This window comes from Pterocles gutturalis, unplaced genomic scaffold (genome assembly GCF_000699245.1).
Source record: "Pterocles gutturalis isolate BGI_N339 unplaced genomic scaffold, ASM69924v1 scaffold20685, whole genome shotgun sequence".
NCBI lineage: Eukaryota > Metazoa > Chordata > Aves > Pterocliformes > Pteroclidae > Pterocles > Pterocles gutturalis.
Genome location: NW_010143905.1, coordinates 21 through 27,389, shown reverse-complemented (window position 1 = coordinate 27,389; position 27,369 = coordinate 21). Strand labels below are relative to the sequence as shown.

Here is a 27,369-nt window from a genome sequence, read left to right as displayed (position 1 = left end):
TAATTACATTTTACTCATCCCTAAGAGCTAATCCAAATAAAGCAAGTCTCTAATATTTTCCTAATTTTAAAAAATAATCCTGGGAACTTTAAGAAACTGAAGTGATGATTCGTTCTGTAGTTGTTTATTTAAAAATAAAAAATACTTTTAGACGTTCCTTATTTTGATTTTTGTCTGAATCAAGTTCCAAACATTGATTCTTGGTACATGTGTCTCTTCTCATTTGAATTCCATTAGTACTTTTGTAGATTGAAATATTATTTGCTTTCCTCTTTCTTTCGTAACATTCTAAATTTCTGATCGATGAGAAGCGTTCAGAGGTGTTGCACTCAATGTACGTGTAAAGTTGATTCCACTGGAAACACCCGATCCAATAATAACTTGCTATTGAAGTCCGTATTTTGAGACATCTTGCTTTGCATTATACAATATGAAGCAAGGACATATTGCATGGATGTGGAACTGAGTATTTTAAAATTTTTTTTATCATGAGTCAGCAAGTGGAATACCCTACAAGCATATGTTTGTGATTACAAACTTGCAATTTCAGGTAACAAAATCAGGTTGGTTTGGCCCATTTTCTTTAAATTATGTTGACCAATGCTAATTATATTCTGTTCTGTAAGTTTGAGTCATTCTGTGTCAGTAGTTTCATTTTGTTGCTGATATTTAATGTGAAGCTATTTGACATATGCCTTGTATTTTGCATTTTATTGACATTATGTTTTTACTGTTTTCACTCTTCAGGGAGTTCCTTGGGATTTCAGAATTGTCTAAAAACAATTTGTCAGGGACAGCCTGCCCTTCAGTACTTATTCATGTTTAGGACTTGATCTTGCAGTATCTTAAGCACCTTTCACGATAGGTCTTGTGAGCAGAGTTTCATCCTTTGAGCTAGGGTGCCCAAACAGAAGCCTTTTCTCAGCTGAACTCCCATTAAATTTTTCAGTCCTTAGTTTCCATATGATTTGTGGATGTAGTAGATCCGCTCATGGAGAGGTAACTCGGTGTGAGAAGCATAATTCAATAAATACAGCCATGAACAAAAAGCAAAACTTAAGGTTTTTTTCCTAAAGCGCGCCACAGATGGAGAGGTGGGAAAAGGTGCTCCCACAGGTCCTCATTCAGCAGCACTTCTATGTGTACTCCTTTAAAGCATCGGTGTAAATCCCATAGAAGTAAATGCATTTATGCATTTACTGAAGTGTTCTGTAGAGTCATTGTCTCCAGGAGATTGTCTTCAAAGACCGTTTGGTTGAGTATACATTAGAAGTTAGATGAACGACCAGTTTGTTATATTTGTAAAATCTATTGGTAAAGGATTAAATACTCACTGAAATGTTAGTAATGCAGTAACAGTATACGCAGCCAGTACAAATACAAAGGTGGGACTCCGTTTCAGAGTTTTGAGTTATGCAGGCCTCTTTTTTTTTTTTCTAATTCATGAGGAGGAAAGGAGGGGAAGAAAGAACCCAAAGGAATTGTTACAGAATTTCAGAAAGAGCATGATGAATGTAATCCTACTGTATTACCATTGTCTCAGCTGCCTGTGTCACACCTCTGTTATACAGGATAGCAAACTAGTCTGCTTAGAAAGTAAACAAGGTTTTCAACCCAAAAGTGTCTTTTATACATCATTCACTTTCCATGGCAGAAATCTTAGCTATTCCAGAGGGCAGAAGCTTTTGTGATTTAAAAAGTGGATGTAAAACCATGACTTTTCTACTGAAGTTTTATGAAGATCTCTTATGAGTGTAAAAAAAATCAATATATAAAAAATATGTGTCATAATTCATATAGTTGATTTAGCACAGAACACTTATGGATTCTTTCAAGCATAAAATGAGCTGTCTAGTTCTTCATATCTCTGTTCTGAAACTTGGGATTTTGTATGTGTTCTTAGTAGTTAATGTCCCATCTGAATAAATATTTCTTTTGTTATTTCAGACTACAAATGAAGTTGTTCTTGCTGTAGAATTTCATCCAACTGATGCAAATACCATAATAACATGTGGCAAATCTCATATATTTTTCTGGACCTGGAGTGGCAATTCGTTATCAAGGAAGCAAGGGATATTTGGGGTAAGAATGTCTTGAAATCAGGTCAGTTTTAAATCAATGGAATTATCTGCTCGCGGTTTCTATAAATTTCCTCTGTTGTTACCATGTAACAACAAACAAAAAAGGTTAAATTTTGCTTACATGTCTGCAGGGTGTATGACTGTGGCTACATTATACTAATTACAGAAGAATACAAACAATTATCCCTTTCTTGTGCTTATTTTGTTTCAGAAATATGAAAAGCCCAAATTTGTTCAGTGTTTGGCTTTTTTGGGAAATGGTGATGTGCTCACTGGAGACTCAGGTGGGATAATACTTATATGGGGCAAAACTACTGTAGAATCTACTCCAGGAAAAGGACCTAAAGGTAGGATACATTCGCAGTTAATCACAGATTTTAGATAAAGGATAAACTTAAAGGATTGCATTAGAAAAGGAATAGGGTAACAGGCCTGACTAAGGGTGTACACTTCCTCCTGTTAACAGACGGTACTAAACTCCTTCAAGTCTCATGAATTTGCAGTCTAGTTGCTTGATAATTAATGAGACTATGCCTGAAATGAATTAAAACTACTTTATCTAAGTGTTCTGCATTTTAAAAAATGTGCATTTAATCAGTTTCCTTTCATCCTGAGATTTGAAAAAGGCTTTAGGATCAGTTTGAGGATTCTGCAGGCTACCTTTGCTTCTTAAGGCTTATGTTGTACCATGCTTAATCTCAGAGGAATGCCTTTAAGTGTTGAAGCTGATGTTAATAGGACTTGTATGTGTAAGAAAAATACAGTGCGTAGTTGTACCAGTTACGCAGATAACAGTATCTGACTTGAGTCTTGGCTGTAAAATATGCTTTAAACCCCATCTTATTTCAAATTTGGGTTAAGGTTACTCTCTAGGGCAAAGCTTTTGTAAAAAAGAGAGGAAAATGGTTTGTTACCCAACATATGCAGACCTGGCACAGTTGAGCCCTAAGGTAACATATAAATTCAAGCATAGTTTATTTTACTTGGCAGCTGTTTCAAATGCTGGTTTAATTTGGTATACCAGGAAAACATTCATGTAAAAAGTAAATTTTTAACAGTAAGTCTGTTTTTGTAGGTAAATCTTTTTCTTGTCTTTCAAGCTAAATGCAATATAAAAGTAACTTAACAAATTATCTGCTCTTGAAGTTCTTGTGCAAAAATAACCTTTTCCCAGTATAATCTTAAAATATATTGAATAGAACATTTATTTATATTGGCTTAATTAAATATGGGATCTTTTAATTGGTTTATTACATGAGATTGGTCACAGGACATGATCTCAAACTCTCTTTCACAGTGTAAGAGCATACTGATTTGAAGTGACTTGCTCCATAGTCAGAGTCAGCGAAGTTAAGCTGGTATTTATTTGGGTGGTGGTTTAGGCTTTTTCTGTGATTGCTGTTTGAAAATATGCTAGTCCCAAAGCAGTAGAAGCTTGCTTTTTTAAAAATATACTTTCCTGCAGCAGTTCTTTTGACGTGAAGACACCAAATTAGGATGCAAAAGGCTTCCTTTGCTACCTTTGTTGTTTAATTTTCTCATCTCTCTTTTATTTCTGATGGTTTCCTTTGGGTGGAATCTGTTACTAGATGCCAGATGCTGGTTATACTGTTTTTAAGTGAGGCAACATCCAGCATTAGATATTAGGTTCACACATCCTGGAAACTTTACTATAAATAATTTGCTTTTTATTCCCATAAGACTATAGACAACAAGTCTTTGTGTTTATTTTAATAAAATAACTTTAATTCTTTTCTAATAATGACTTGCTAAATATTTATTGACTCTAAAGGACAGTTTCTCTTGCATCTGGAAAAACTGTGTTCCCTTGGATAGCTGAGAAATGAAAGCATTTTGCAGATAGTTGTTGTTCTTGCCTTCGCAAGTTGTAGGACAATCAGTCTCAAAAAAGTTTCTGTTAAGAAAGGCAAGTCCTTTGTTTTTTCTTTTTATCCTGTAAGAAAACACTACCACCTTGTGTTTGTGATACTAATGCAATACTAATAGCCTAACAGTCCAAGTGTAATTATCTATTATATACTTGATTCTATTACTCTATAATTCCATTATATACTTTATTCTTATGCCAAAGGCACAGCTTCTTGTAAACCCCAGGTGAAAAAACAAGTACTGTTCTTTATTATTTTCTTTTTTGTGCATGTAGGAGTATATCAGATAAGCAGACAAATCAAAGCTCACGATGGCAGTGTGTTCACACTCTGTCAAATGAGGAATGGGATGCTGCTAACTGGAGGTGGGAAAGACCGAAAGATCATCCTGTGGGATCATGATTTGAATCCTGAAAGGGAAATTGAGGTAAGAAAGCAAGAGTGACAAGAAGTTGCCTTGAGCAAGGTACTGACTAGTAAAATGGAGGATCTGTAGTTAGGATGGTAGACTATCTTCTGGTTGCTGAATTTGTAAGTGGATGACAATGTTTTATTATAAAAGTATTTACATTTTCAGCCTATAAATAAGCATATGTGAGTTTTCAGTTCTTCTGTGTTTAAGTTGGACATAAATTGTAAGGTTTTTAATTTCTCTAACCCCTTCCGTAGTGTCTTTTATTCATCGCTTTTTTGAGGATATTCTTTAGTATCCACTGTGTTATTGTTAAGTTTGCCTGTCTGGAGAAAGTGTGTTTTACCAGGATTTGAGGGTTTTAATAGAATTTTTGACATAAGGCAAACAATTGGTAGGATATAAATGGGTATTCTGTAAGAATTAATGATTAATAATCTATGTTGAGAAACTTATTTTGGCTTTATCCTAAAACAGCTGTTCAGTGAATATGTATGTCTTTAGCATTGCCATGTAGCCCAATCACAAATAATTGTGATTGAACTGGAAAAAAATTGTACATTATGGATTTTAAAATACTTTTTTTGGTAATAAGATCACTTCTTGAAATAATGTGATCTTCTTAAGCAGTTGTTCTAATAATGGTTTATTCCACTTAGCTAGTGTCCATTTAGAGCAGCATTTTTTCCTTAATGCTTATATTTAGTTCCATCTAGAGTTTGTTATTACCTTGAATCTAATATTGACCTTTAGAAAACATGGCTGAGAGTAAGTAAGCAAGCATTGACTGTCATATACAACTCTTAGGCTCAAGTAACACACTCTATTCATGTCAGTGTCTCTGTTTTCCTTTTGTTAACAATGGTATGTTAAAGCTAATTTTTTTATGTTGAGAAATACTACTAGAACCCTGATAGACAACTTTCCAAATGATTGCATTGATTTTTCTATTCTGTGTGGCTAATGTTAATCTATTTTCTAAAGTTAAATTATTTAGAAAATGAAACAAGTTCACACTCTAAAATAAAACAGTGTATTAGAATTGAAGCATGCAATAAAAAATACTTAAAGCTAGTCAGGAAGCATTTACTGTATGCTGCAAGATTTTTCTTGTTTTCACTATGTTTTTTGAAAAGTATACAGTAACTCTGTATTATTCCTATCCTTATGAGTTTTAAGGTTGTGGAGTGCATTTGTTTAGTATATTTGACACTTAAAAATCCATGCCTGTACTGAACAAATAAATAAGGTAGGTAGGTTTCAGGTCAAGTACTGACCTAGTGTATACATGATTAGATTATTCCTTTTTACTGGGAGAACTGCAGTCCTGGTGCTGTCATTGTGCATTATTTGTGGGCTTCAAAAATAAGCGCCTATCAAGATGTGTGATGTGGTTTTACAGATGTTTCTTTTCCTAGGTTCCTGACCAGTACGGAACAATCAGAGCAGTAGCTGAAGGAAAAGCAGATCAATTTTTAGTGGGTACTTCACGAAACTTTGTTTTGCGGGGAACATTTAATGATGGTTTCCTAGTAGAGGTACAGGTGAGCACAACTGTTATGTTTTGGTTTTTTTTTTTTAAACTATAACCCAAAAATCTAAAGGCTTTCCCTGCTGCTGTGTTAAGACAGTCTTTATTTTTTTCATTGTTAAATCATATGTGTTTCCTTTCCAGGGACATACAGATGAACTCTGGGGACTGGCATCCCATCCTTTCAAAGACTTATTTTTAACGTGTGCCCAAGATAGGCAAGTTTGTATGTGGAACTCTGTGGACCACACACTGGAATGGACCAGGCTGCTAGATGTATGTCAACCCTTTAATGTTAAAAATAAAGCTGTAAAATAGGAAAAACCATTAGTTTTCTGCAACACCCTTTTCCCATGTGACTGCAAGAGAAGCAAAAATCCTGTAGTTATGGCATTAAAAACAGCTATTTGGAAACTTTGATAAACTTAACCAGACTTATCAGACATTGTAGACTAATCCGGTTGCCATTGTCTGATGCTGTTCTGACAATCCAGGTTGAATAAAACTTAGTCCTTTGTTCTTGTTACAGTTTGACTTTTTTCCCAATTATTCCAACAATCCAAAGAGAATATCATGAAGTTGTGCAAAGTTTGGCTTTAGATGTCCTTCCTTACCGCCATTGTTCGGTTCATATTTTGGCTGGTTGTGTCCTAAAACCCAAGCAAAAGTATCTTCTCACACAGGAGATTAGGCTTTTTATTTCAAGAAAGTAATGTAGTGTGTGTCACTGATACATTAAAAGAAAATCTGTCTCAGGATTATAATCATGTTGCTAACTGATTGGTTTTCCCTGTATCAGTTCACCTCAGACTTCTAGGATAGCTTTGGTACAAGGAGAGGTGTTTGACCGTAAGGAAGCGGGCAGGTGAATGACATGTCTGTGCCTGTCTCATTCAGGAACCAGGGCACTGTGCTGACTTCCATCCCAGTGGAGCAGTGGTCGCAATAGGAACGCACTCGGGCAGGTAAATGCCTTTTGACTGACTTGTGATGATTGAAAATTTAAAGGAGACAATTTAATACTACAGGTCTTATATATTGGAATTCATTTGCTTTTTATTCTCTTTGCTTGAGGTTAAGTAGCCTTAAAAGCTTGGGGAAGGGGAACAATCTTTCTTACACAGGCTAGATGAAGACAGGATTATTTGACTGTTGTGAGGCTGTTTTGTTTTTTTAACTACTCTTTAATAAAAGCCCTGATATTTTTTTTTAAACTGTTTCTTTTTGCAGGGGTTTCCATGAGCACTCTATATTGGCTTTACCAAGTTATCTTGTATTTTAGTATTGTATGTGTATGTCACATTAGTTTATGAGACAGGTACAGTATAGACCTTTCCCTTTCCTAAATCAAACACACTTGCAACCTTTTAAATTGACCTGGAGAGGCAATTGAACAGGCTAGGATTTTGATTTTTGTGTAACTTCAACATGGCCCATTGCTTTAATTAAGTGCTGTCCAGCTGTTCACATTCTTCTTGAAATCACTGCATCTTTGAAAGCTATCAAAACACAAGCTGGATCTTTTAACTCGGGCTTGAGTGGTGGAAAATAAATGTTTTAATTCATAGTCAAACTCTGGCTTGGTATCATCTCCCAAGAAAGGAGTCTCATTCAATAGATTTTTAGCCAGTACCAATGAAAAGAAAAAACAGGATATTTATAGCATTAGAAAAGTGAGAGAAGCACGTATTAAATCTACTAGCATTTTTATTCTGTTTTTCAGTTATACCTCATGACAACTCAATGATAAAATAATGCATCGTGCATGTAAGAAAATTGGGATTTTTGTGTGTGTGTGCGTGTGTTTGATTCACTCCCTAGGAATTTTTTTGTACCTAACCTCATACCTAAAAACCATTTAAAGTTTGCTTTTTAGAAACTGCTGAGTGTGTGCAACGGCCTTAAACTTTCCTGGTAAAAAAAAAAAAAGTTAAGTAATTTTTAGGGAATTTCCTTCTCCAAGATGAAAATTCAGGCAGCACTAAATTCATTAGCTATAACATCAGGCTAGAAAACCTAGTGTACCTTCCTAAGAAAAATCTTGCTGAGGTCTTGTATATTTAATTTCCGCACTGTGCCTTTCAGTTTTTTCATCTCTTTCTAATTATAGCATTAAATTGAACAAATGTTTCTACTTTCATTAAACAGAGCAGAAGATACTGGCCTAATAGTACTTGAAACAGGGAAAAGTGAAAAGAAGGTCAGGCCCCATTTCTTGAGAGTTATTAGACATTTTTGAAATTACATCAAAGCACAAAAACAGGGAAAAGTGAAAAGAAGGTCAGGCTCCATTTCTTGAGAGTTATTAGACGTTTTTGAAATTACATCAAAGCACAGTCAAGGCATATTGAGCAGCTGAAGCATTCAGTCTGTTTGCTTTTGATCGACTTTCCCCCTCCCCCCCCACCCCCTTCCTAGAGCACTTAATGTTACTTTAAACTGAAAAGTGCTGAACTGAAAAATTCTTACTTTTAAATTACTTGAGACAACAAGTTAATACTGTGTTGGATGATGATGGCCTTGGGTTTGTTTGGTTTGGGGTTTTTTCTACCCTGTTCTTTGAACTATGCAGTTATATTTTCACCTATATTTTATTGCATTCTGAAATTGCATGGTTCAGTGATATGTTTGAGATATACAAATGAAGCTGAATGGAAATGAGGCCTGGTAAGTGTAAAAGTGGATGAGAAATACATGGAGTTGTGAATCAAGATAAACAGACCAGTTTTAAATTTACTGCCTAACCAGCGGCATCACGTGGTGCTTTCTGTGCCAGGTAATCCAGTCCAAGGGAGTTATTTCCCGAGGTAGGAGGGCTGCATGATATAGCTTGATTAATGTAGGAGAAAATAATCTCAGACGCATAACAAGTCACTTAATAACTTGATTCATAGCCCAAAATGCTTAAAGCAAGTATTAAATGAGTCTAATATGTTTAGGACTCAACAAATGCAAACCTTGGATGTGTATATCTGTTGCCATTCTAGTGCTGCTCTGCTTCCAGTACGGAGGTTGGTAAGACAGGGTTAGGGAGTGGAGCATTAAGAAAGTTGGATTTGATGGTTAAAATCGTGACATCTGAAGAAAACTGCATTTTCTACCTCTCTCCCCATTCTTGTCTGTTGTTTCACAATGGTGTGTTTTTTACTAGGCCAACATGTCATGGGTTTGGTGTGCTTTTCACATGATGCTTCCCATGATGGGTATTTTGGTATTGTTTCCCTTTTTGGGCTGTCTGCAAATGGTCTGCTGCAGGTTTTGTTAACCACATCTTTAAATACCTTCTGTGTGCCTAATCATCAACTGTCTTGGATTAAGCCTGATTTGGAGAGGATTAATACTTTTTGTGGATCCTGCTGTGTGCTGGAAATGCACAGCTGGAAAACTAAAAAGTGCTGGCAGTCAGAAATCATGCTGGAAAAGTGGGGTTTTCAAGGCACTGTACTGCCTTTTGCTGTGCTGCCAGGGGTGTTATTTGCAGGGAAGTAGACCTTTCTGTGACTAATCATGTAGAATATCTTGAGTGCTGTGCATATGAGTACTCAAAAGCACTTCAGAAAAAAAGACTAATAAAGTTCTTACAAAAATACTAGCATTATTAAGAAAATTAAAGGCTGAGGGACAAGACCAGAATAAGCCAGAGCCACAAGGTGGTAAATCAGTAAATAGAGCTATTGAGATTTATACCAGCTCAGCATCTGTTGTGGTATTAAAATGAAGAAGCCTAAATATCCCAGGGAACCAATATTGTAAGATGGGCTGTTTTGTTCACTCTGATTAATGCCTTGCAAGCACAACATTTGCTATTAACTAAACGTGGGAATTGCAAGTAAAACTGCAAAAATATATTACTGCTTTGGACTGTAGTTGATGTTTCCCTCGTGATTTCATCAGAAAAATTCTGCATTCACAGATGTGAATTATCAGTAATAAATGTCTGTCATGGGTCAGAATTTGTTTTCCAAAAGAGAGTAGTTTAAGGGGTTTTGTTTCTAAAAACATATTTTTTTAGATAGGTTATTAGTATTCTTTTAAAGCAACAGAATGAGAAGACAAGAAATGGATGAAAATGGCAAAAATTCTGTCCTGTTTACATGAACTCACAAACAAGTTAAGCGTGTTATCTTCAGCAACAATTAGGAGAAAAATCAATAAAAATCAGAAAAGCAAAAGAGCCATTGTCGTACGGCTGGGATACTATTCATCCATTTATTTCATCCTGTCTATGGATCAGAAGTTCCCTTGGCAGCCAAGCTTTGCATTTCACAGCCCTTAGGACTTTTTCAGGGTCAGCTGCCGTTTGCATGTTCCATACCTCCGTGTCGGAAGGAAGATCCTCTCCCGAAGCGCAGTCTCAAGGTGGACCCCAGCTGTTTGTGAGAAGGGCCTGCGTGGGCCATGCCGATGAACTGCTGTAGCCGCTAGACTAGACACACATTTCATGGAGACAGGCTTTCTTGCTGGCAGTTTTATTGTTTGCCACAGCATTGGGAGAGTTTGAAAGACTGAAGAGAGCGTGTCTGATTACAGCTTGTGGAAGCATCAAGAAACAGCAGAACTAGATGTGACCAATGCTTCCTTTCTTAAATTAATATCAAAATTGTCACAGTGCTCTGTTTCTTCGTCAGCTTAGATTGCCTCTAGTCTCTCTTGTTCAGAAAAAATTTTGGAGAAGGACTGATGTCATGAAATGCTGCCTCCTAATGCCAAATGAAGTTCAGTGTGGTCTCTTACGAGCAGCAGCAGTTCTGCATTGTGTTTGATACCACACACCACCACCTCTGTGCTTTCAGTAAAATAGGGGGGGGGGTGAATGTTTTTCCGGTTGTATTTTAGGCTTTGGATATTTTTCATTTTACATAATACTAGCTGGAGGTTTACCTGGTTCAGGTAACAGCTTCAAAGGACCAACCTAAAGAGCCAGTCTCAGGGCCAGCATCAAGAGGCATGTCCCTGCCCCAGCAGCCGCCCTGCCCTGCCCTGGTTGTGTGTTTTGGTGCACGGAGGGCCCAGCCCTCTCCTTGTCTGTCTAGCAGAAGCGCTCTGCAGCACTTCGGGAGGGCACGGGGAAGGGGCTACCCATCCAGTTTGGGTAAGAAGGCTGGTTTTGGTTGTTCCTGTGCTGATAATCAGTTTTTATATCCGGGCACTGCAATTTTGCTGCTCAGGATAAACAAACAGGCATCATGCTGTGCTGGCTCACGATGGAGTGGTTGTTTTTCTTTCTGTGGTGTTAAAATGACATAGGTACCCTCTCTCTTCCCCCCTGCCAAACCCTTTTGTGGTTTTGGTTGGTTTGGGATATTTTTTTGAATTTGTTTTGGTTTGTTCTTTAATATCCACACCCCTGTCAGGTTTATGAACCAGGTAACATTTTAGTAAAGTATTTGGCAGGGCCAAAGAGGGGCACAGTGTGAAGAAAATAGCAAAACAGCAACTTTAACTCCCAGCGTTTTCAGAGAACCTGCAAAGCTTCAGTGCATAGATTGGAAATCAAAAGTCCACTTTCAACAGAGGATTACAGCAGAGAAGCTCTGAGCGTGGTTTCTGCTGCTGTCCAATGCAAACATATTAGCCACTTTCCACTGGTTCCATCTCTCTTGAGCACAGATTATTCAGCAGTCCATGGCATGTCGGGCTGGGTTTTTTTATGTGTGGTGTTTAATTTCTTTCATGTGGTTCTCTAACCACAAGCTGGTTTTAAGCCATTGGGACCAGGCCACTTTCCAGGTACCTAGCTGCTCGACACTGAATCAGCACGAGCTGGACTCTCATCTCCATCCACAGAAAGCAGTGATGTGCACTGTTGTTCCTGGAGTTTATTTTAGGTTATGTAAGTTTGTTATGGGACAAATGGTCCTAGCTTTAGCGTTGTTCCACTGAGTTCACTATGAGACAGCGAGTGGAATTGCCTTACTCGTTTCCACAGCGTGTGAACTCGCCATTTGCCACTAGAGACAGAAACCTGGCTACGGTGTATGCACACAGTTGTGAGATCAGACATTCAGAGTAAAGAAATTAAATTCTGAAAACAGCTTTAATGTATTTAGCCATGTTGACATCCAATGTTTTCATAATACACATGTATGTGTATATATTTTTATTAAATTAACATTGTTTTGCAAATTTTTGCTGTGTTATTTCGGAGTTTGGGCATCAGAAGCATTGCAAAATGGTCAGGTTCTGCTGATCTTGCCTGTTTTGTTTTCAGTGACCATGTCAGTGTATGAACCACAGAGTTTTTTAAGCTTCTCTGAGCTTTTTACATGTGCATTGTAACTAATACTGCACGATAAAAGTTGTTGTGAAATAAGAAACAATCCACTTACTACCTTAATTATAAATATCCAAGAAGGAAATAAAAAAAATGGTAGGCTATGAACCATTAAATTTCAATAAATGATTATTCCTTCTTACTTTGATAAAATTATTCATAGAAAGGGGAAATACCAAATTAGAATATACTTTGTGTTTAAAATAAGTATGGAAGTGTTTTCTACTCCCTTCTACTACTACTAATTGTGATTTTTTGTTTAACTTTGCTTCATACAAGTTGAAAGATCAGTTTTTAAATCAAAGCTGTTCTTCAAAATGGGGAAGAAGTAGCAGATTAAAATTAATCTGTAACCTTAAGGCTTTAGGATGATAAGGTGCCATCATATTAGCTGTCTGGCGCACGTTTATCATTTAGTAGATATTTTGGTGGTTACGATAATGTTCAAGGGAGGGGGAAAAAATTGGGCTGTATGTAGAATCTTTTATATATTTTTCACATTGTGAACCAGAAAAGCATTCCATTCCAAACAGATGTTTGCAGTGGTGCCCTTGAGGGGCTAGCATGTGAAGATGAAGGCAAGCAGTGGTTATTGCTCTTTTGCTTGCTTTTTTGTGTAGTGGAAGTGATACTCATTGGAATTTTCCTTTCTCCAGGTGGTTTGTTTTGGATGCAGAAACGAGGGATCTGGTTTCAATACACACTGATGGCAATGAACAGCTCTCAGTGATGCGCTACTCAGTAGGTAGGCAGACTTGTACGTTCAGAAAAATTGCTGATAAATGAGATGTGTGTTCTGTTAAACTGTCTTAAACCATTCCCCAGTCACTAGAAAAGGCAGAGCTTTGGAAAAAAGTGTTTAGTGAAAAAAAAAAAAAAGTGAATAGATATATATGTGTTTTGTATAGATTTGTTTGTGTATGCTAAATCTTGGGAGTTTTGTAACTGCAAATGTTACAGTCGCTTTCTCATCCTTTACTTCACGTTGATCTGTACTGTTATAATAAATGTTAGTTTTGCTTCCAGAAAAACTAAAAGTTCTCAACTCAAAAATTGGCAGTTTAACAGAAAACTCTATAAAAAGCTTAGTATTTCAGTAATATTTTAATATACTTCTTAGTTAATTTTCAAGTTTATTAATACAAAATCATAAAACCAAGCTGAGGTCTGTCTGAAACTCAGAGCTGTTTGTTCAGTATTTGCTATGGGACTGCATGTAGTCCAAGCCAGTATTGAGTTTCCTCTTCAGACATGACATGTCAGATCATTAGAGGCTGAAACTTCTCTGTTAAATGGAAGAACACTCTAGTAAATCTGTTTCTTGTTTGCCTTTGGATAACATGCCATGTCAGTGGGCAAAATGTTCCTCTGCTGCTGCCACATCTGCTAAGCTCAGCAATATATTTCAAAGTACTGATGTTCATTGACGTTACAGAGGCATTTGATCCTGATTCAGGGCAACTCTTGTCCATGTAATACTTTTTTACATGGAGACAACATAGGTTGGAAAACTGCTTGTAGTGTTTGAATGCTCCACTTGTTGTTTAGGCCTTATTTAGTTCTGAATTATATGCAACTCTATCATCCCCCCCTCCCCAACAAGCTAAGCTAACTATAGAGTAAATCCTGTTCTGCATTTTGTGATGCAGAAAACTCAAGCCTTTCTGCTGCCGCAATTTCCAGAAATCCAGTGCAATTTGAGGATTTATACCCTGTCCATTGGACACTTAGTTTAGAAAAGCAGAAGTGAAAGAACTTGACCAAAACCCATACCCACAAAGTAAACAGATACTGACTGAAAAACAACAATGCAAACAGTTACATATCCTTAAATACAATTCGTAAGCAGTAGTTTGCTTGATACTATTGTCTTTGTGATAGATCTGAAACCATTAACATGTGGAAAACAAACATTCTTTTAATTTATATCAAATATTTTGTGTTGTAGATGGCACCTTACTTGCAGTTGGATCCCACGACAACTTTATTTACCTCTACATAGTAACAGAAAATGGAAGAAAGTATAGCAGATATGGAAAATGCACTGTAAGTTCGGGAGCAAAGATAATCAGCAGTCCTTGCATTTTGATGTTATACATACCCTAAGATGTTTAAGCAGTGGAACTCTTTCAGTTCATGCTTTTCTGGTTTTAGTTTTGGTTATACATTGTATGGGTTTGTTTCCAGCATTTGACTGATTTTAAACTTCAGTCTGATGGGTACTGCAAATGTTATGTGTTAGGTGAACATTTTGGCATCAAATATGACTAATTTCTCAGACTATTGACTTTTTCTTTGAAATGGAAAATCAGCAGTGAGGTGGAGAAATGCCTTGTACCTGTGTGCTGAAACTCTTTTGGGGAAAATATTACGCTTCTTTGAGGGGTTTTTACCCCTGTGGGTCAAGTACTCCTTGGACTAACATAACATTAGATGATGGAATTTTGTTAGTATATGTAATTCTGGAGGTTGCAAATATGCACTATTTTCAGCTGTAATTGTTACTGCAAAATTGGGAATTGAGAGATATATTAACAATAAATTTCTGGCCCAGGGTAAATAAATGTAAGTGTAGCACAAGTAGTGGAGTTTATATTAGTCCTTACACTTACATGAGGTTGTCCCAGTGGCTAAAGAGACATACTTTTTTTTTTTTCTGAAGTGTTTAGTTGTCTAACATCCTGACCTTAAGTTCAGCTATCTCTTTAGGTCAGTGGGAATATTTACATAAAGAACATCTGAACCTTAATGAGATTTGCAAATTATATCATAAGAATAGTTTCACACTTGAAATGTGAAATGTTTTTTTAAGGAATGTATCCCCTGCTCAAAACACTTTTTGTATGTTTGTCACCAGTTGCATTTCTTTACTTTTAAAAATAAGAGAACTTCTTAAGCTGCTTTGTTAATTTGAAATGGGAGGTAAGGGGACCATAAGGCCAAATTGTGGTTGGTTTTTTTTTTTTATTATTTCTAAGATTTTTTTTTTCTCTACAACTTTGATGCAACACTTGCAGTGGAAACTGGTAGTTAGGGGGAAACAAACAGGCATTGGCCTTTCCTTTATTGCCATGTGTGGTGTCTGAGGGATTTCTGCGCACCATTTGTCTGAGGACACCCAGTGCTGCTAGAGCATGGGGATCCAGAGTAGCCTGGGTGCAGCTGCTGACGGGGGAGCGGGGCTGCCAGGACAATCAGCAGCAGTGGGTTTGTTCCATCCCTGTGGTGTGCAGGCTGCAGGGAGGGCTTGGGGCTGGTGTGGGTTGCAACTGGGAGGGAAGGCTGATGGGTGGGCTGGGGACTCCTCAGTGGCAGGGTTGTGGTGTGGGGTGAGCCAGGGCATCCTGCAGTCCCCAGGCCAGGGTGGTGATGGGGTTAGCTGATAGCACGATGGTAGTGAGATGAGAAGTCAGATCTGCGGCCTTGATGGGGAGCTCAGCAGTGGAGCAAGGACTGAGCCTACAGGGAGGTCAGACCGTGGGGATGGCAGTGGATAACTGCACCTCAGTACAGCATTTATGTCACATTTTTTTAACCAGAAAAGATAAAATCACTCACATGGCTAATCTTAAGATATGTAACATTTGGCTTGCTGTGTACTTCAGGGTCTCTGTGAGCTCTTTGAAGATGTACGAGGTCACTCATTTCTGCATATTGCGTGTATTATGTATCAGGAGAGAGCATATTGTAATTTAAACCAGCATCTGTATGTCTGTCTGTCCCTCTGCCTTGGCAGGAAAGGGGTTTGTAAAAATTGGGATGGGAGAAATCAACATTGTTATACTTAGGCAGAAGCGTTAAAGCCTCGAAGCAGATTTCTGTTAACCATTTTTTTCAGTCTGAGTGACTGCGTGTAGAAGCTAAAATTAGCAACCTGGTTTCTGTTGGGGCTGAGCTCCGCTGACCCTCCCAGCTTGTGCAGAAGGCAGCAGGGTGTTAGCTGATCGGAGCTAGCGCTGCTGATCAGGTTTCACGTGCCCTGCGCCTTGCCTCTGCTGCCTGCCAGCACGCTGGCGGGTCTGTACCAGTTTGATGCTAAGCAGGGAGACATCCAGGCATGCTCGGGGACCCGGAGCACTCTCCTGGCCGGTGCTTGGCCACTGGCACCACGTCCTTCTGGCATTCTTCTGTCATTCAGTAGCCTCTCGGGTGACCTCCAAGTAGAATGACTGAATCCTCCTGGTAGTCAGCTTCTGGTTGTTTCTTCCAACTTGAATACATTATTTGAATACTTTCAGAAGGATTTTATCTCCTGAACAGGCATCAGCTTGTGCATAAGGGCTGTATGCCCATTGTTACATTTAAATCCACTTTCAGTCACAACCAGGCTTGCTGCTGCTGCCAGAGAGGCGAGTCTCTGACCTGTGAGTGTTTCCACAGTGAGGGGTGGTGGTGGTTGTGATCAGAAGGAATTTCAGATGAGCTGAAACAACCGTTCTGACTCGTGCAGCTGCTTTTTGAGGGCTTCAGCTATGCAGACAGCAATGTGAAGGTATGGGCTGGGGTATGAACTTCCAGCGTGTCAGCATCTCCAGCGTAGCTGGTGCTGTCTCTGTTTGCCTTACATCAGAGGTATCTGTTAGCAAAGGAGAGAAGCAAGTGCCATGCATTTACCAAGAGAGCCGTGGGGTGAAAGCCTCATGGGCATCCACGCTCAAGTGTTTGATACACTGGACTTAACTTGGAATAGTGTGCCCATGCCATAGGCTGTGGACATTTTGACCCTTATACAACTTAAGTCTGAAACAGATAAACATTACCAATGAAGGAGAGGGTTTCCATTTAGTCAGATAGTTTTACTAGCAAGTGATAATGTGAGCAATTACGTTCATTGTATATAAAGGTACAGAAAAGGGAATAGTGAAATGTTGCCTTATCAGTGGGCAGCTACCAAAGAAAGATTTTAATAGAAAATGGGATCGTCCTGTTGAAAATATCATGACAATGTTATGTTCCAGTTCATCGTTCGGTGATAGCTTGCCTGAAGGGATTTTGCAGCATGGAGCCCCCTGGCCAATTGCTTTGTTCCCTTCCCCACCGCCCCCAGGAATTTTAACAGCTGCCAAATGTCTGGCAGGATTTAGGAAATGACTGACCAGTTCTTTTCCATGTTGGAGTTCGCTTGCAAAGACCTGGAAAATTAACGGGGGGGGGGAAGAAAAAAATCCCAGCCAATTGTGCATTTTTTTTTTCAAAATAGCAAGTTTGCTTGTTGATATCGTATATCTCACCCATGACTGCAAAGAAGTTATGTCAATACACAGTTCCTCTGCTTGAGGCAGAGACTAGTTCGTAAGTAAATCTTAAAGGCTAACTTTAGTGTTTTTGCAGTCTCTCACAGAGGACCCGGGGCCAGGGAGACAGATATGGGTGTATTTCTACATGTAATTCCTGAAGCAATCAGCATCTTTTTAGGGCTCTCTATAGAGGAGGCTGGTATGGTCCAGCCAGTGCAGTGCTCCAGCGAGACCCTGGCACAGCGGGTGCAGGCTGGGCCATGAGACCTTGAGGGGGGCTGAGGGACACTATCTTCATAATGCCCACTGAGAGAGGGAGATGAATTGTCATATCTCAGTCAAGAAAGTGGTGTGTCGTTGCCTGGCAGAATGACTGGAAAGGGGAGCAAATGGATGGTCTTACAGGGGTAGAGGAGCAGTAAGAAGAAATGGAAGGGTGGAGGAAGAAAAGGGTGACATGGACATCACTTTTATTAATTTCCTACCCTTTCCTCTACAGAGGAATAATTTATTTCTACCTTATACAAATTAGTGGGTTCTCTGGGGCTTTATTATTGTTACCACAAACAAAAAACCTTACGCACAGGCAAAACATTCTGAGTGTTTAGCCCTCGGTGTGCTCTTGATGGTGATAACTATGCAATTAGGCCAAAGTGTTTTGATTCTTATATATATGACCATGTGCCTAGAGGAAAGACTCATTTTGAAGCTGGCACTAACGTGCATGCAGGGTGAGAAGCATAGCAGAAACTTTCAAAAAGCTTACGAGGGTATTCTTGTAACAGCAATCCTTGATCTTGAAGTTTTGCATGGTGGTTGTTAACCAAGGTATCCTAAGTTTTTAGGTTGAGCAAAAGTTATTTGAATGCATGTGCATTTAATGGAAATTATCTTGAATGGATAGAGAAATAAAATAAAGAGTCCTATCTGTTGCTTTTCTGTTGGGTTCTAAAAACGATCCTGTTCAAGTTACTTGCCTCTCTCAATTAGTAACCATGTATGCTTTCTTATTTCAAGTACAAATGTAAGTTCGTCCATATTTTACTGAAGTACCTTCTAAGAGTAAGTCATTCTGGGGTCCGAGAGGGATGACACAGTTTACAAGTGAAGAATGTGCCGTGCGGTGGGAGAGACATGATGCTCAGCCTGTGTTTGTTTAGCTGTTAGTGAGTGTGGCACTGGGGAGTAAAGAGCCTTTAAAGGAGCACAAGAGAATTGTGGCAGACCTGGGGTGCATAGGAAGATGTTTTTTTGCTCTTAGCAGCCCCATCTGTGGGTGCAACTTCTGCTTCTGTTTGAGTTAAAATAAGTGTTTCACATTGGTGTTATTGCATTCTTCTCCAGGGACATTCCAGCTATATTACACACCTTGACTGGTCCCCGGACAACAAGTATATAATGTCAAACTCAGGAGACTATGAAATACTATACTGTAAGTATGAAATTAAATGCATTGGAAGCAGAAGTACATATTAGCTGTCAGAATATTTAGAAGAGTGTGTTTGATCAGGACTGTACAAAGTGCTTACTGACAAAGGAACCAATTTTGAACTTGTGTAACCTGATATCTTGATGTTATTCAGAGCTGGGTATTGCCTAATGGCAATGCCAAATATAGCTTACTTCTTTACAAGGTCATAAATCAGTTTAACAGCGTAGAATTTACAGAACAAGTGGCACTATGTTTTGATGTTGGCCCAAAGTTTTGTGGATTGAAAATAATATATACAGTTGTCTAATTAGTGTCAACAATACCAGTTATTTTGGGGGAATAAAATCAGTGGATATGTGCCACTGTTCTGTTCTGTTGTGGGGTTTTTTTTAAACTGTATCTTGGCTGGTGATGTTGAAAACTAAGCAAAGCAATAATACTACTTTAATGAGTTAGTGGTAATAATGTTTTTGTGTTTTGTCTTTTTTTAATATGTGAAAATATGAATATGTAGTAGTTATGTCAAAAGTTCAACTTGTATCGTGCATATCAGTCTGTCTTTAAATTGGCTTTTGTATTCTTGTCTTCCTGTGACTTTAACAAGATCCAAGAGGTTTGTAGTTCTGTTCCTGTACAGGCAAGAAGAACCATCAGTTTAAAACATCTGTCACCTTAACGTGTTCTTTCTGCCTGTCACAACTTGGGTTTCAAGTCTGAATAGTGCAGTATCTCAGTCTACCAAAAGGAAGTGTCGATATTTATAATTGCCTGTATAGGAAAGAAAAGAGCTGTGACCCATGAGTACTGGGCTGGTGTATTGAAAGATGGACATTCTTTTGGGAAACAGTCTTTCCTAGTTAGAAGTTGAAAAGCAGTCTAAGGTCCTCTGGTGGTGGTTTCTCACTGTTTCAAAAAAAGAGCTTCTTGAATGATTAATTGAATTTTAGTACATCAGAAGCTGGAGCTGGTAGGAAGGAGAAATTATTCTATTACAGACTCTATTAAAACATTTTATAGAGTAGGTAGCAGGGGACCCAAGCTGCAGGGAGGTGTTTTTGAGGTACACTGATCTGAAGAGGAAAATGAGAAGTAAATGCGACTCCTAAATATCAAAGGAAGCCTGAAGTATTTAGAATTTGATGAAGATACTGATCTGTCTTTGCCTCTACAATGTGATTTCAGATTGATTTTAAGATGTGTTTATTTACTGTCTGCACCTTCAAAGAGCACATATGTAAATATAAAATTATATGGCATAAATTATCATTAACTTTTTTTACAGGGGACATTCCAAGTGGCTGTAAGCTAATCAGGAATCGTTCTGACTGTAAGGATATAGATTGGGCAACATACACTTGTGTGCTAGGCTTCCAGGTGTTTGGTAAGCACCATTTAACTTGCTTTTAAGTTATTCACACTGTGCTTTTGGGTTTTCTTTTGCTTCAATTTGTCATTAGAAATACGCTGTTAATGATTGTTGAGGGTGATGCTGAGATGACAGACCAAAGAGACTGACTGCAATACTTGTCTGTGATACAGAGTACTGGGTGCTCTATGAACAGTGTATAATTGATTTCTCTTCAGTCTTGAAGTTTGGGATTTGATTTTTCTGCTGTCATTTTAAGCTACCGGTTTTGGAGGCACTGAAGCAAAATGCTGATATTTTTAAGTGCTCATACGGCACATGTGCGTTCTCCTTGCTTACCATGTTTTGGGATAGGAACAAGAATATGTGAGTGTAGGTTATAGTTCATGACTTAAAATCATGACAGCACTTTGATATCTGTAGTCAAAGGTGAGTAATATACACTGCTTCTGAAGAGTAAAAATGCTTTAAAGATTAAACAGATTCTGTACCTAGTAGTTTATTCTTTAAATGTACAAAAAAAAGTTTACAAAGCTGACAGATGTGATTTTAATAGCACAGTTTGAGACTGTGGCCACACAATTCAAACGGCTTTTGCTGAAGGCAGGTCTGTTGGCCATAAGTGAGGAGCACCTCTGTGAGGGCTTGAAAAGTACGGTTCAGCCTGTCAGTGTTGTAAAACCAAGTTGTATGAGCAGGATGCTGAAAGTCTCACTTCCACTGGGGAGATCAGATACCTGCCTCTGTTCTTCATGTTGTTGGAAACATCAAAAGCAGGTAAATCAGCAAATCCTTTGGAGGTAAGAGTTTCATCTGCAGATCTTTTCTTCACAACAACTAGGAGTTCAACTTTGAATATCGGTTTATATGCAAGGTAGAAGAAAATCAGTTAAGTCTGAGTGCTTTCTGTAGCTTCTGGCACCTGTATTGCATATCTTAGGACCGAGTAGTCTTAGAGGATTGTTGTTGATTTGTGGGCCAGCACTAACACTCTTGTGTGGCATATTGGTTGGGTCGAGGGCATTTGGTGCTTTATAACCAGGCTTCACTTCCTTACTGGGTACCAAAGGTCTGAGACAGAGCAGGGAAAATAAAGGAGTCAGAGAAGAAAGCTGACTGGCTGATAAACTGTAAACAAATATTTTTGAGTTATTTGGAGCTTGAAGTAGTTAGCAGAAATAGACAGGAGTGTGCTGTTTCTGGAGCTCAATACTGTTGCTTGTTGCTAGTTTGATGAAAATATTTACTCCCATTAGCTTGAGAACTGTGAAACAGGTTGTGTACATGTTTGTTTTTATTCAGGCTGTTTGGGTAAAGTAGCCAGTGAATGGCTGTTTCCTCCTGATGCTCTGTGTATGTAAGCCTAGGCTGGCAGCAGTCGTTTCCTCACTGTCTTCACTACTGTGACTGAAGTGTAATAGTGCAGCACAAATGCCTTTTTTAAAATGGAGTATCAGAAGTTTCAGGAGACACTCTGGAAAGTTAAAAGCAAAACTGTCTTGTTTGACACTAATATGACATCTTTCTTCAGGAGCAATGAAAACATTTTGTAAGGACTGAATTTTCCTTCTGAAATAGCCTTGGAGGTGAAACCATTTTACGTTTTGTGCAGGTTACTTAAACTTACCAGAAACGTGGAGGTAGCAGAGGGTAACTCTTGCTACTGAACTTTGTTTGGTGGTAGAGCAGACAGAATAAGGGGAGCAGCTCTCTGAATCCCAGCACTTTCCCAGAAGTGTCCTTTACTCCTGACCCAAGGAGATGAGGTGTGGGAGTGAAGAAAGAGTTTGTTTTCATATCTAGACCATTGGCTTTGCCTCTTTAACAGCTACCAGATAGAAACTACTGGTGACAGGGACCAGGCTGGAGCTGAGCAGCTCCTGTAATCACTGTTTTGAGAAGCCTTTTTACTTTTTGTTTTTAAAAGGTGGATAAGTCTGCTGATCCTGTCTGCATCTCCTTTTGGATCAATACAAACTTTAACCACTCTGCATTAAGTTTGATTAATCTCAACTGCTCTTAAAATCTTCAGTGTGCCAGAGGACCTGGGAGTGAAGTAGATAAAGCAGATAATGTGATGTTATTCTGGGACAGAACAGAATATATTTAAACTTCTGAGCCAAGATTCATCACGCTTTAATTTTATATTGTCTGGTAGTCTGACACCCTTTTCAGAATCTTAAAATTATGGCTCAGTCTCAGACAAAGGCAAGTATTTTCCCATTAAATCAGACAGTGCAGCTAAGCCAACCTAGCAGATATTTGCTGCCCAAAGGAGAACTCTGGCTTTGACCTGGGGGTCAGCTGGCTCAGGGATCCAAACAAGCCAGGGGCTGCTCACTTTGATGTTTGTGAGAGAGGGTTAAGTTTATGGGATTTTGGCTTTTGGAATATGTGTTTTACTAATTTAGCTGTGTGGATAATGTGTCCGTAAGTTCAGGCATTGCACTGTTGTCAGCAGATGAAAGAGGATGGAAATGCATGGTTCGGATGAGAATAGCATCACTCCTTTTTGGCAGTTGATGTTATTATATTGGCTCAGCAGTATCATCAGTCTGCACCCTGAGCACTTGAAGTCACTCTCGTTTACTGCACGTTTCCCACACTTTAGTCTGAGCAGATTCTTTTGAGAGGCTTAGTGCTGGCTAGCAGAATCTATTAAAATTGAAGTGCTGCTGTCATACCTCATAACAGTGCTATTATTTTGTATTTTTTGTTATTTTTACAGTTATTAAGAACTAAGAACTTTGTCATAATAATGTCTTGGTTTTTCCATGTTTGCCTGATGCATTGAAAGCAAATCCTGCTGTCTTATGACAAAGGGTTGTCTTACCTTTAGAGCTGCTAAAGGAATTTGTGAACACAAAAGATGGTTAATAAGAGATGCAATCTTGAATATTAGTCTTTTTATTCTTAAATTAAAAGGAAGAAGAAATAGCATAGCTGTTTGGCACAGTCTGCCTAAGGTGGTAGCTGAAACTTGCAGAAACTAATTTGGAGTTCATTTATTACTCCTACCTGATGACAGTATTTTACATATAGAATGCAGGAGAAAGTTAAATTTCATTCATTTTGAGCTACTTGAAATTTTTTAAATAGTATGTTTTTTCAGATTGATGTGAGAGCACTAAAATGTTTCTGAATACTTCATGTCTTTATTTAGTAAATTACCTACAATGTAGTTTATTGGCACTGTAACAAGCTTAACAAGCTGCCTTTGTTATTCTTCAGAGAAAATAAAGTTCTTACTCCACCCACTGAGAATGAAGAAAAAAAAAAAAAAAAAAAAAAACCAAAAAAAAAACTTTAAAGGCTCCTTGCCATTTTGCTTAAAAATAAGAAGACGTAGTGCGAGTGTTTGAAAAAGATAAGGCAATTCTAAGTCACCATTTTATGCTGAATAAAATAGTAGACAGCACATGTATTTTATTTTACCAAAGTCAGTGATTGTAAAAGCGGAAGAAGATATTTTCACACCTGATAGTGGACATCCCTTTCAGTCAGTGTGTGAAATTTAAGGGAGGAAAATTCCTCCTAACTCGTGAACTAGTCAGAAACCCAAGTCTGAGCTGTAAAAATATGAGACCTTAGACATAAATTAGTATATTATAACCTCTTGCTTGCCTTTTGTTCAGCTTTTCTTGCAGGTGTGAATCATCAGTTTCGCTATGGGTCTTTATTTTTTGTTAAAACTAGAGCCTTCCCCCTCCCCAATTTGTTCGGTGCTTTTCATCCAGGCAATGTTGTTATTCTTTTGTCTAGACATATCTGTGTCATTCTTTTCACTTAAAAGCATATTGAATTGTACTTAAGCACTTGACAGCACTTAACGTCTATGCAACTGTACAGGCTGGGATTCTGTGCAAAGAATCATCAATCAGTTGTCTCCTTTGAATCATGGAAATACTAGAAATTGTTCCAGATTTAAAATAAAATCAAAAGAAATCTCCACGTAATGTATGGGACCTGGGTTTTTTCCATGCTTCAGCATCATCCTTGCTTTTAAAACATTTGTACATGAATGAAAGTGTTAAATTAAGAGTTGCAGGTTTTAGCAGCAAGCTTCATTTTAAGATAAGCTTTAAACAAGACTGAAGTCTTGAACAGGAAGCACATCAAGCCCGAGAGGCTATCCTGGCCGAGGCTGGGGTTTTGGGCAGACAGAGAGTGGGGGAGCGGCATTAGACTAGCAAAATATTAATGATATTTAGTGCAATGCATATTCCATTTTCCAGTCGAATGTCTTATTTATCTTTTGTTAAGCTTGCCTTTTTTCACTGCTTTATAGATTCTATTTTTGTTTATGAATTGTCTTTTAATTTGTTTCTAAAACTATGATCACTAAGCATCTGCCCTATCCTCTCCTAGGAGTTTGGCCGGAAGGATCAGATGGGACAGACATAAATGCCCTTGTCAGATCCCATAACCGAAAAGTGATAGCAGTTGCTGATGATTTTTGTAAGGTCCATCTCTTTCAGTATCCCTGTTCCAAGCCAAAGGTAAGTCTAGACCAGTCTAGTCCATGTGCTTGTTTGCATTGCATGAAGCTTTCCTGGCCAGACACCTGCTTCCAGCTCGGTCATTTTGGAACCTGGCAGCCAAATGGCTCATTTGTATCTGAGAACAGTGCTAGAGACAAAAGCATGGTTTTCTCCATTGAGTTTCTATTAAAAATATAAAATAATATAAAACATAATATACCTAAAAGTGAAGAAGCAATATTTATCCTTAAGTTTGGGAGAAGAGCCTTGATGCTTTCTGTTGGCTGGTCTTGGTGTTAAGTCCCTTATTTTTTGCATAAAGATCTAATTCTGTCCCAAGTTACAAGCCTTAAGAAGAGAGGGTGTATTATGGAGGGGAAAAATAATATAATTCTTTACTCTTATGTGAATAAAGACCTCTCTTGAAGGGCTAAACAAAAATATTAGTAGTTTTGGTTTTCGGTATCATGTGCTCTTCTAGTCAAGCCACATGATTTATCTTTCTGCTTGTTTTCACCAGGCTCCAAGTCACAAATACAGCGCTCACAGTAGTCATGTGACAAATGTCAGCTTCACCCATAGCGATGGTCACTTGATTTCAACTGGTGGGAAAGACATGAGTATTATTCAATGGAAACTTGTGGAGAAGGTAACTCTGCCACAAAATGACATTGTCATAGACCTCGGTGCAACCAAAGTGCCCATCCCTGCCAGTGAAAATGCTGTACAGTCTCCTGCACCTCTCCCACAGCCTTTTAACGAAATGAACCAAAATGAAAGTGTAGCTGGCAGCTCTCCGGCTTCTTTGGAGAGCAACTTGGAGCAGTCTGTGGAGGCCAGTGAAGAGCAGAGCGAGGAGCAAAGCGAGGGGAGCAGCCTGGATCCTGCTGAGCAGGGCTACGAGGAGCCCTCCAATGAGATGAGTGAGGAGCACAGCGAATCCACGGTCACTGAAGAGCAGCAAGATAACTCACCGGTGTCTTAATGCTCGCAGCTCAGATGGTTGTTATTTTCCCTTGGTGTGCGTGCTTTCATTACAGGGTGAGGGTTCAAATACAGAAAAGTAGCTGAGATTCATGACCGCTCCAGCTTTTGAGTTTCAGTGAGATTTTTAGTCTGAGCTTCAGTTCAATGTGTGGAATCATCCCAATGGCCTGGCTTGATGGTCTGTGTCAAGATCTGGTCACAGTTAGTAGTGGACATACCATAGATCCATTTCAGTTCTGAAAATGCTGTCAGGAAGTGGCATGAAGTATATACTGGAAAAAAGGATAGCTCTGAGAATTAGCTGAAGTAGACCACCTTAACAATGTGAAAGTGCTTTCTGAAAGAACTAAGCTGATGGGAAGCACTGAGCTGTTCCAGCTGGGGAGCACTGTGCTGCTTTTTCCAGGTGCAAAGACAAACAAAAAAAAAAAAAACCAACCAAAAAGCTCTTTGTAGGGCTGTTTTCCTTTGTTTTTTCTTAGTGAGAAAAATAGAGGAAAAACAATGTAATGATGCCACATGTATGGCAATGCCTTCTTGATCTAACACATATGCAATTTTCTAACACTACTAATTCCTAGTGGAGTCTGGATGTGCTCGCAGTTGGTCTGCCCTGGGTGCTGCTAGTTCTAAGGCAAATCCTATCAAGGAACGGTGTTGGCTGTTCCATTTTCACAGACTATTTAATAACAGACTAACCGAATACTGGCGTGTTTCACTTTTCATGACCTGAAAGTTGACTTAAACTGTAGGACATAATGGTCTCTTCAAAGCATTGCTTGCCTGAAGAGTTGGAAACTTAAGAGTCTTTACAGTGACTTTGATGTGATTGACAGAGAAAGCATGGCAAGAACACAGAAGTCAGATGGTCTCCAGAGTTAAACTTTAAGCCTTCAAGCAGAACTTGCTCCATGACTAGTAGGAGAAATATAAATACAGTTAACTTAAATTATTAAATTGGTGCTTAGGATTAGTATATTAAGTTGATAATGTTTTCTTCTGAATTTTTAGAGATCACTCTAAGAATCATTAAACTGCAGTCTCTTTTTTTTCCCCCCGACTCCTTTAGCAGTTGTGATAGAAGCATACAGTAATTTAGATGATGATGTGATTCCCCCCCACCCCCCCAGACTTGCTGATCTATCATTTTTGTGATTTTTTTTGTTCTGTTTTTGTTTTGGTTTTTGTTTCTATCCCCACCCCTCCCTGGGTTGCTCTAAGCCATGCAGCTCTCATGTGGCTATACCTGGCCAGTTACGGGATATCTTGGCATTTGTTATGCATTTGGAAAGTACTTTTTTTTACAAAGTTTGTCAGATAGCTACATTTTTTTCTTAAGTGCATACGTTTCCTACTTTAAGAAGATATAGTTTTACTGACAGATATCCATTTCCTATGTACTTGTTTATATTTTGATTACATAGAATTTTCTTTTTTAACTTGCTGCATTGTGCTGGTATTTTAGTTTTTAGTTAGAATATCATGTTTAGAAACTTTGGATGAGTTCATAAGTCTTAATTGTGCAAGCGTTTACGTGATTGTGCCATTCCAAAGTGCATCAAAACTGTCATTCCCTTACTAGTATCTTCTCAGGAGAAATGCTACAGATCAGGTATTTAGTCATCATTTGGAAAGATAAAAACAAATGGACTCCCAAAGGACATTTAGAACATTTATAT

General features: G+C 38.4%; 1 protein-coding gene across 1 annotated transcript in view; it reads left to right on the top strand.

The window, feature by feature from the left end:
* EML4 (echinoderm microtubule associated protein like 4) overlaps positions 1-26,796 on the top strand; it is a 39,817-nt gene extending 13,021 nt beyond the window's left edge. The window contains exons 7-18 of the mRNA XM_010084938.1: positions 1,948-2,082; positions 2,293-2,428; positions 4,246-4,397; positions 5,801-5,926; positions 6,058-6,189; positions 6,811-6,878; positions 12,844-12,932; positions 14,136-14,233; positions 18,769-18,856; positions 20,139-20,237; positions 24,591-24,721; positions 25,224-26,796. Coding sequence (XP_010083240.1) covers positions 1,948-2,082; positions 2,293-2,428; positions 4,246-4,397; positions 5,801-5,926; positions 6,058-6,189; positions 6,811-6,878; positions 12,844-12,932; positions 14,136-14,233; positions 18,769-18,856; positions 20,139-20,237; positions 24,591-24,721; positions 25,224-25,688 — 1,719 coding nt within the window. The 3' untranslated portion in view covers positions 25,689-26,796. The remainder of the gene's footprint in view (positions 1-1,947; positions 2,083-2,292; positions 2,429-4,245; positions 4,398-5,800; positions 5,927-6,057; positions 6,190-6,810; positions 6,879-12,843; positions 12,933-14,135; positions 14,234-18,768; positions 18,857-20,138; positions 20,238-24,590; positions 24,722-25,223) is intronic.
* Positions 26,797-27,369: the final 573 nt, after the last annotated feature.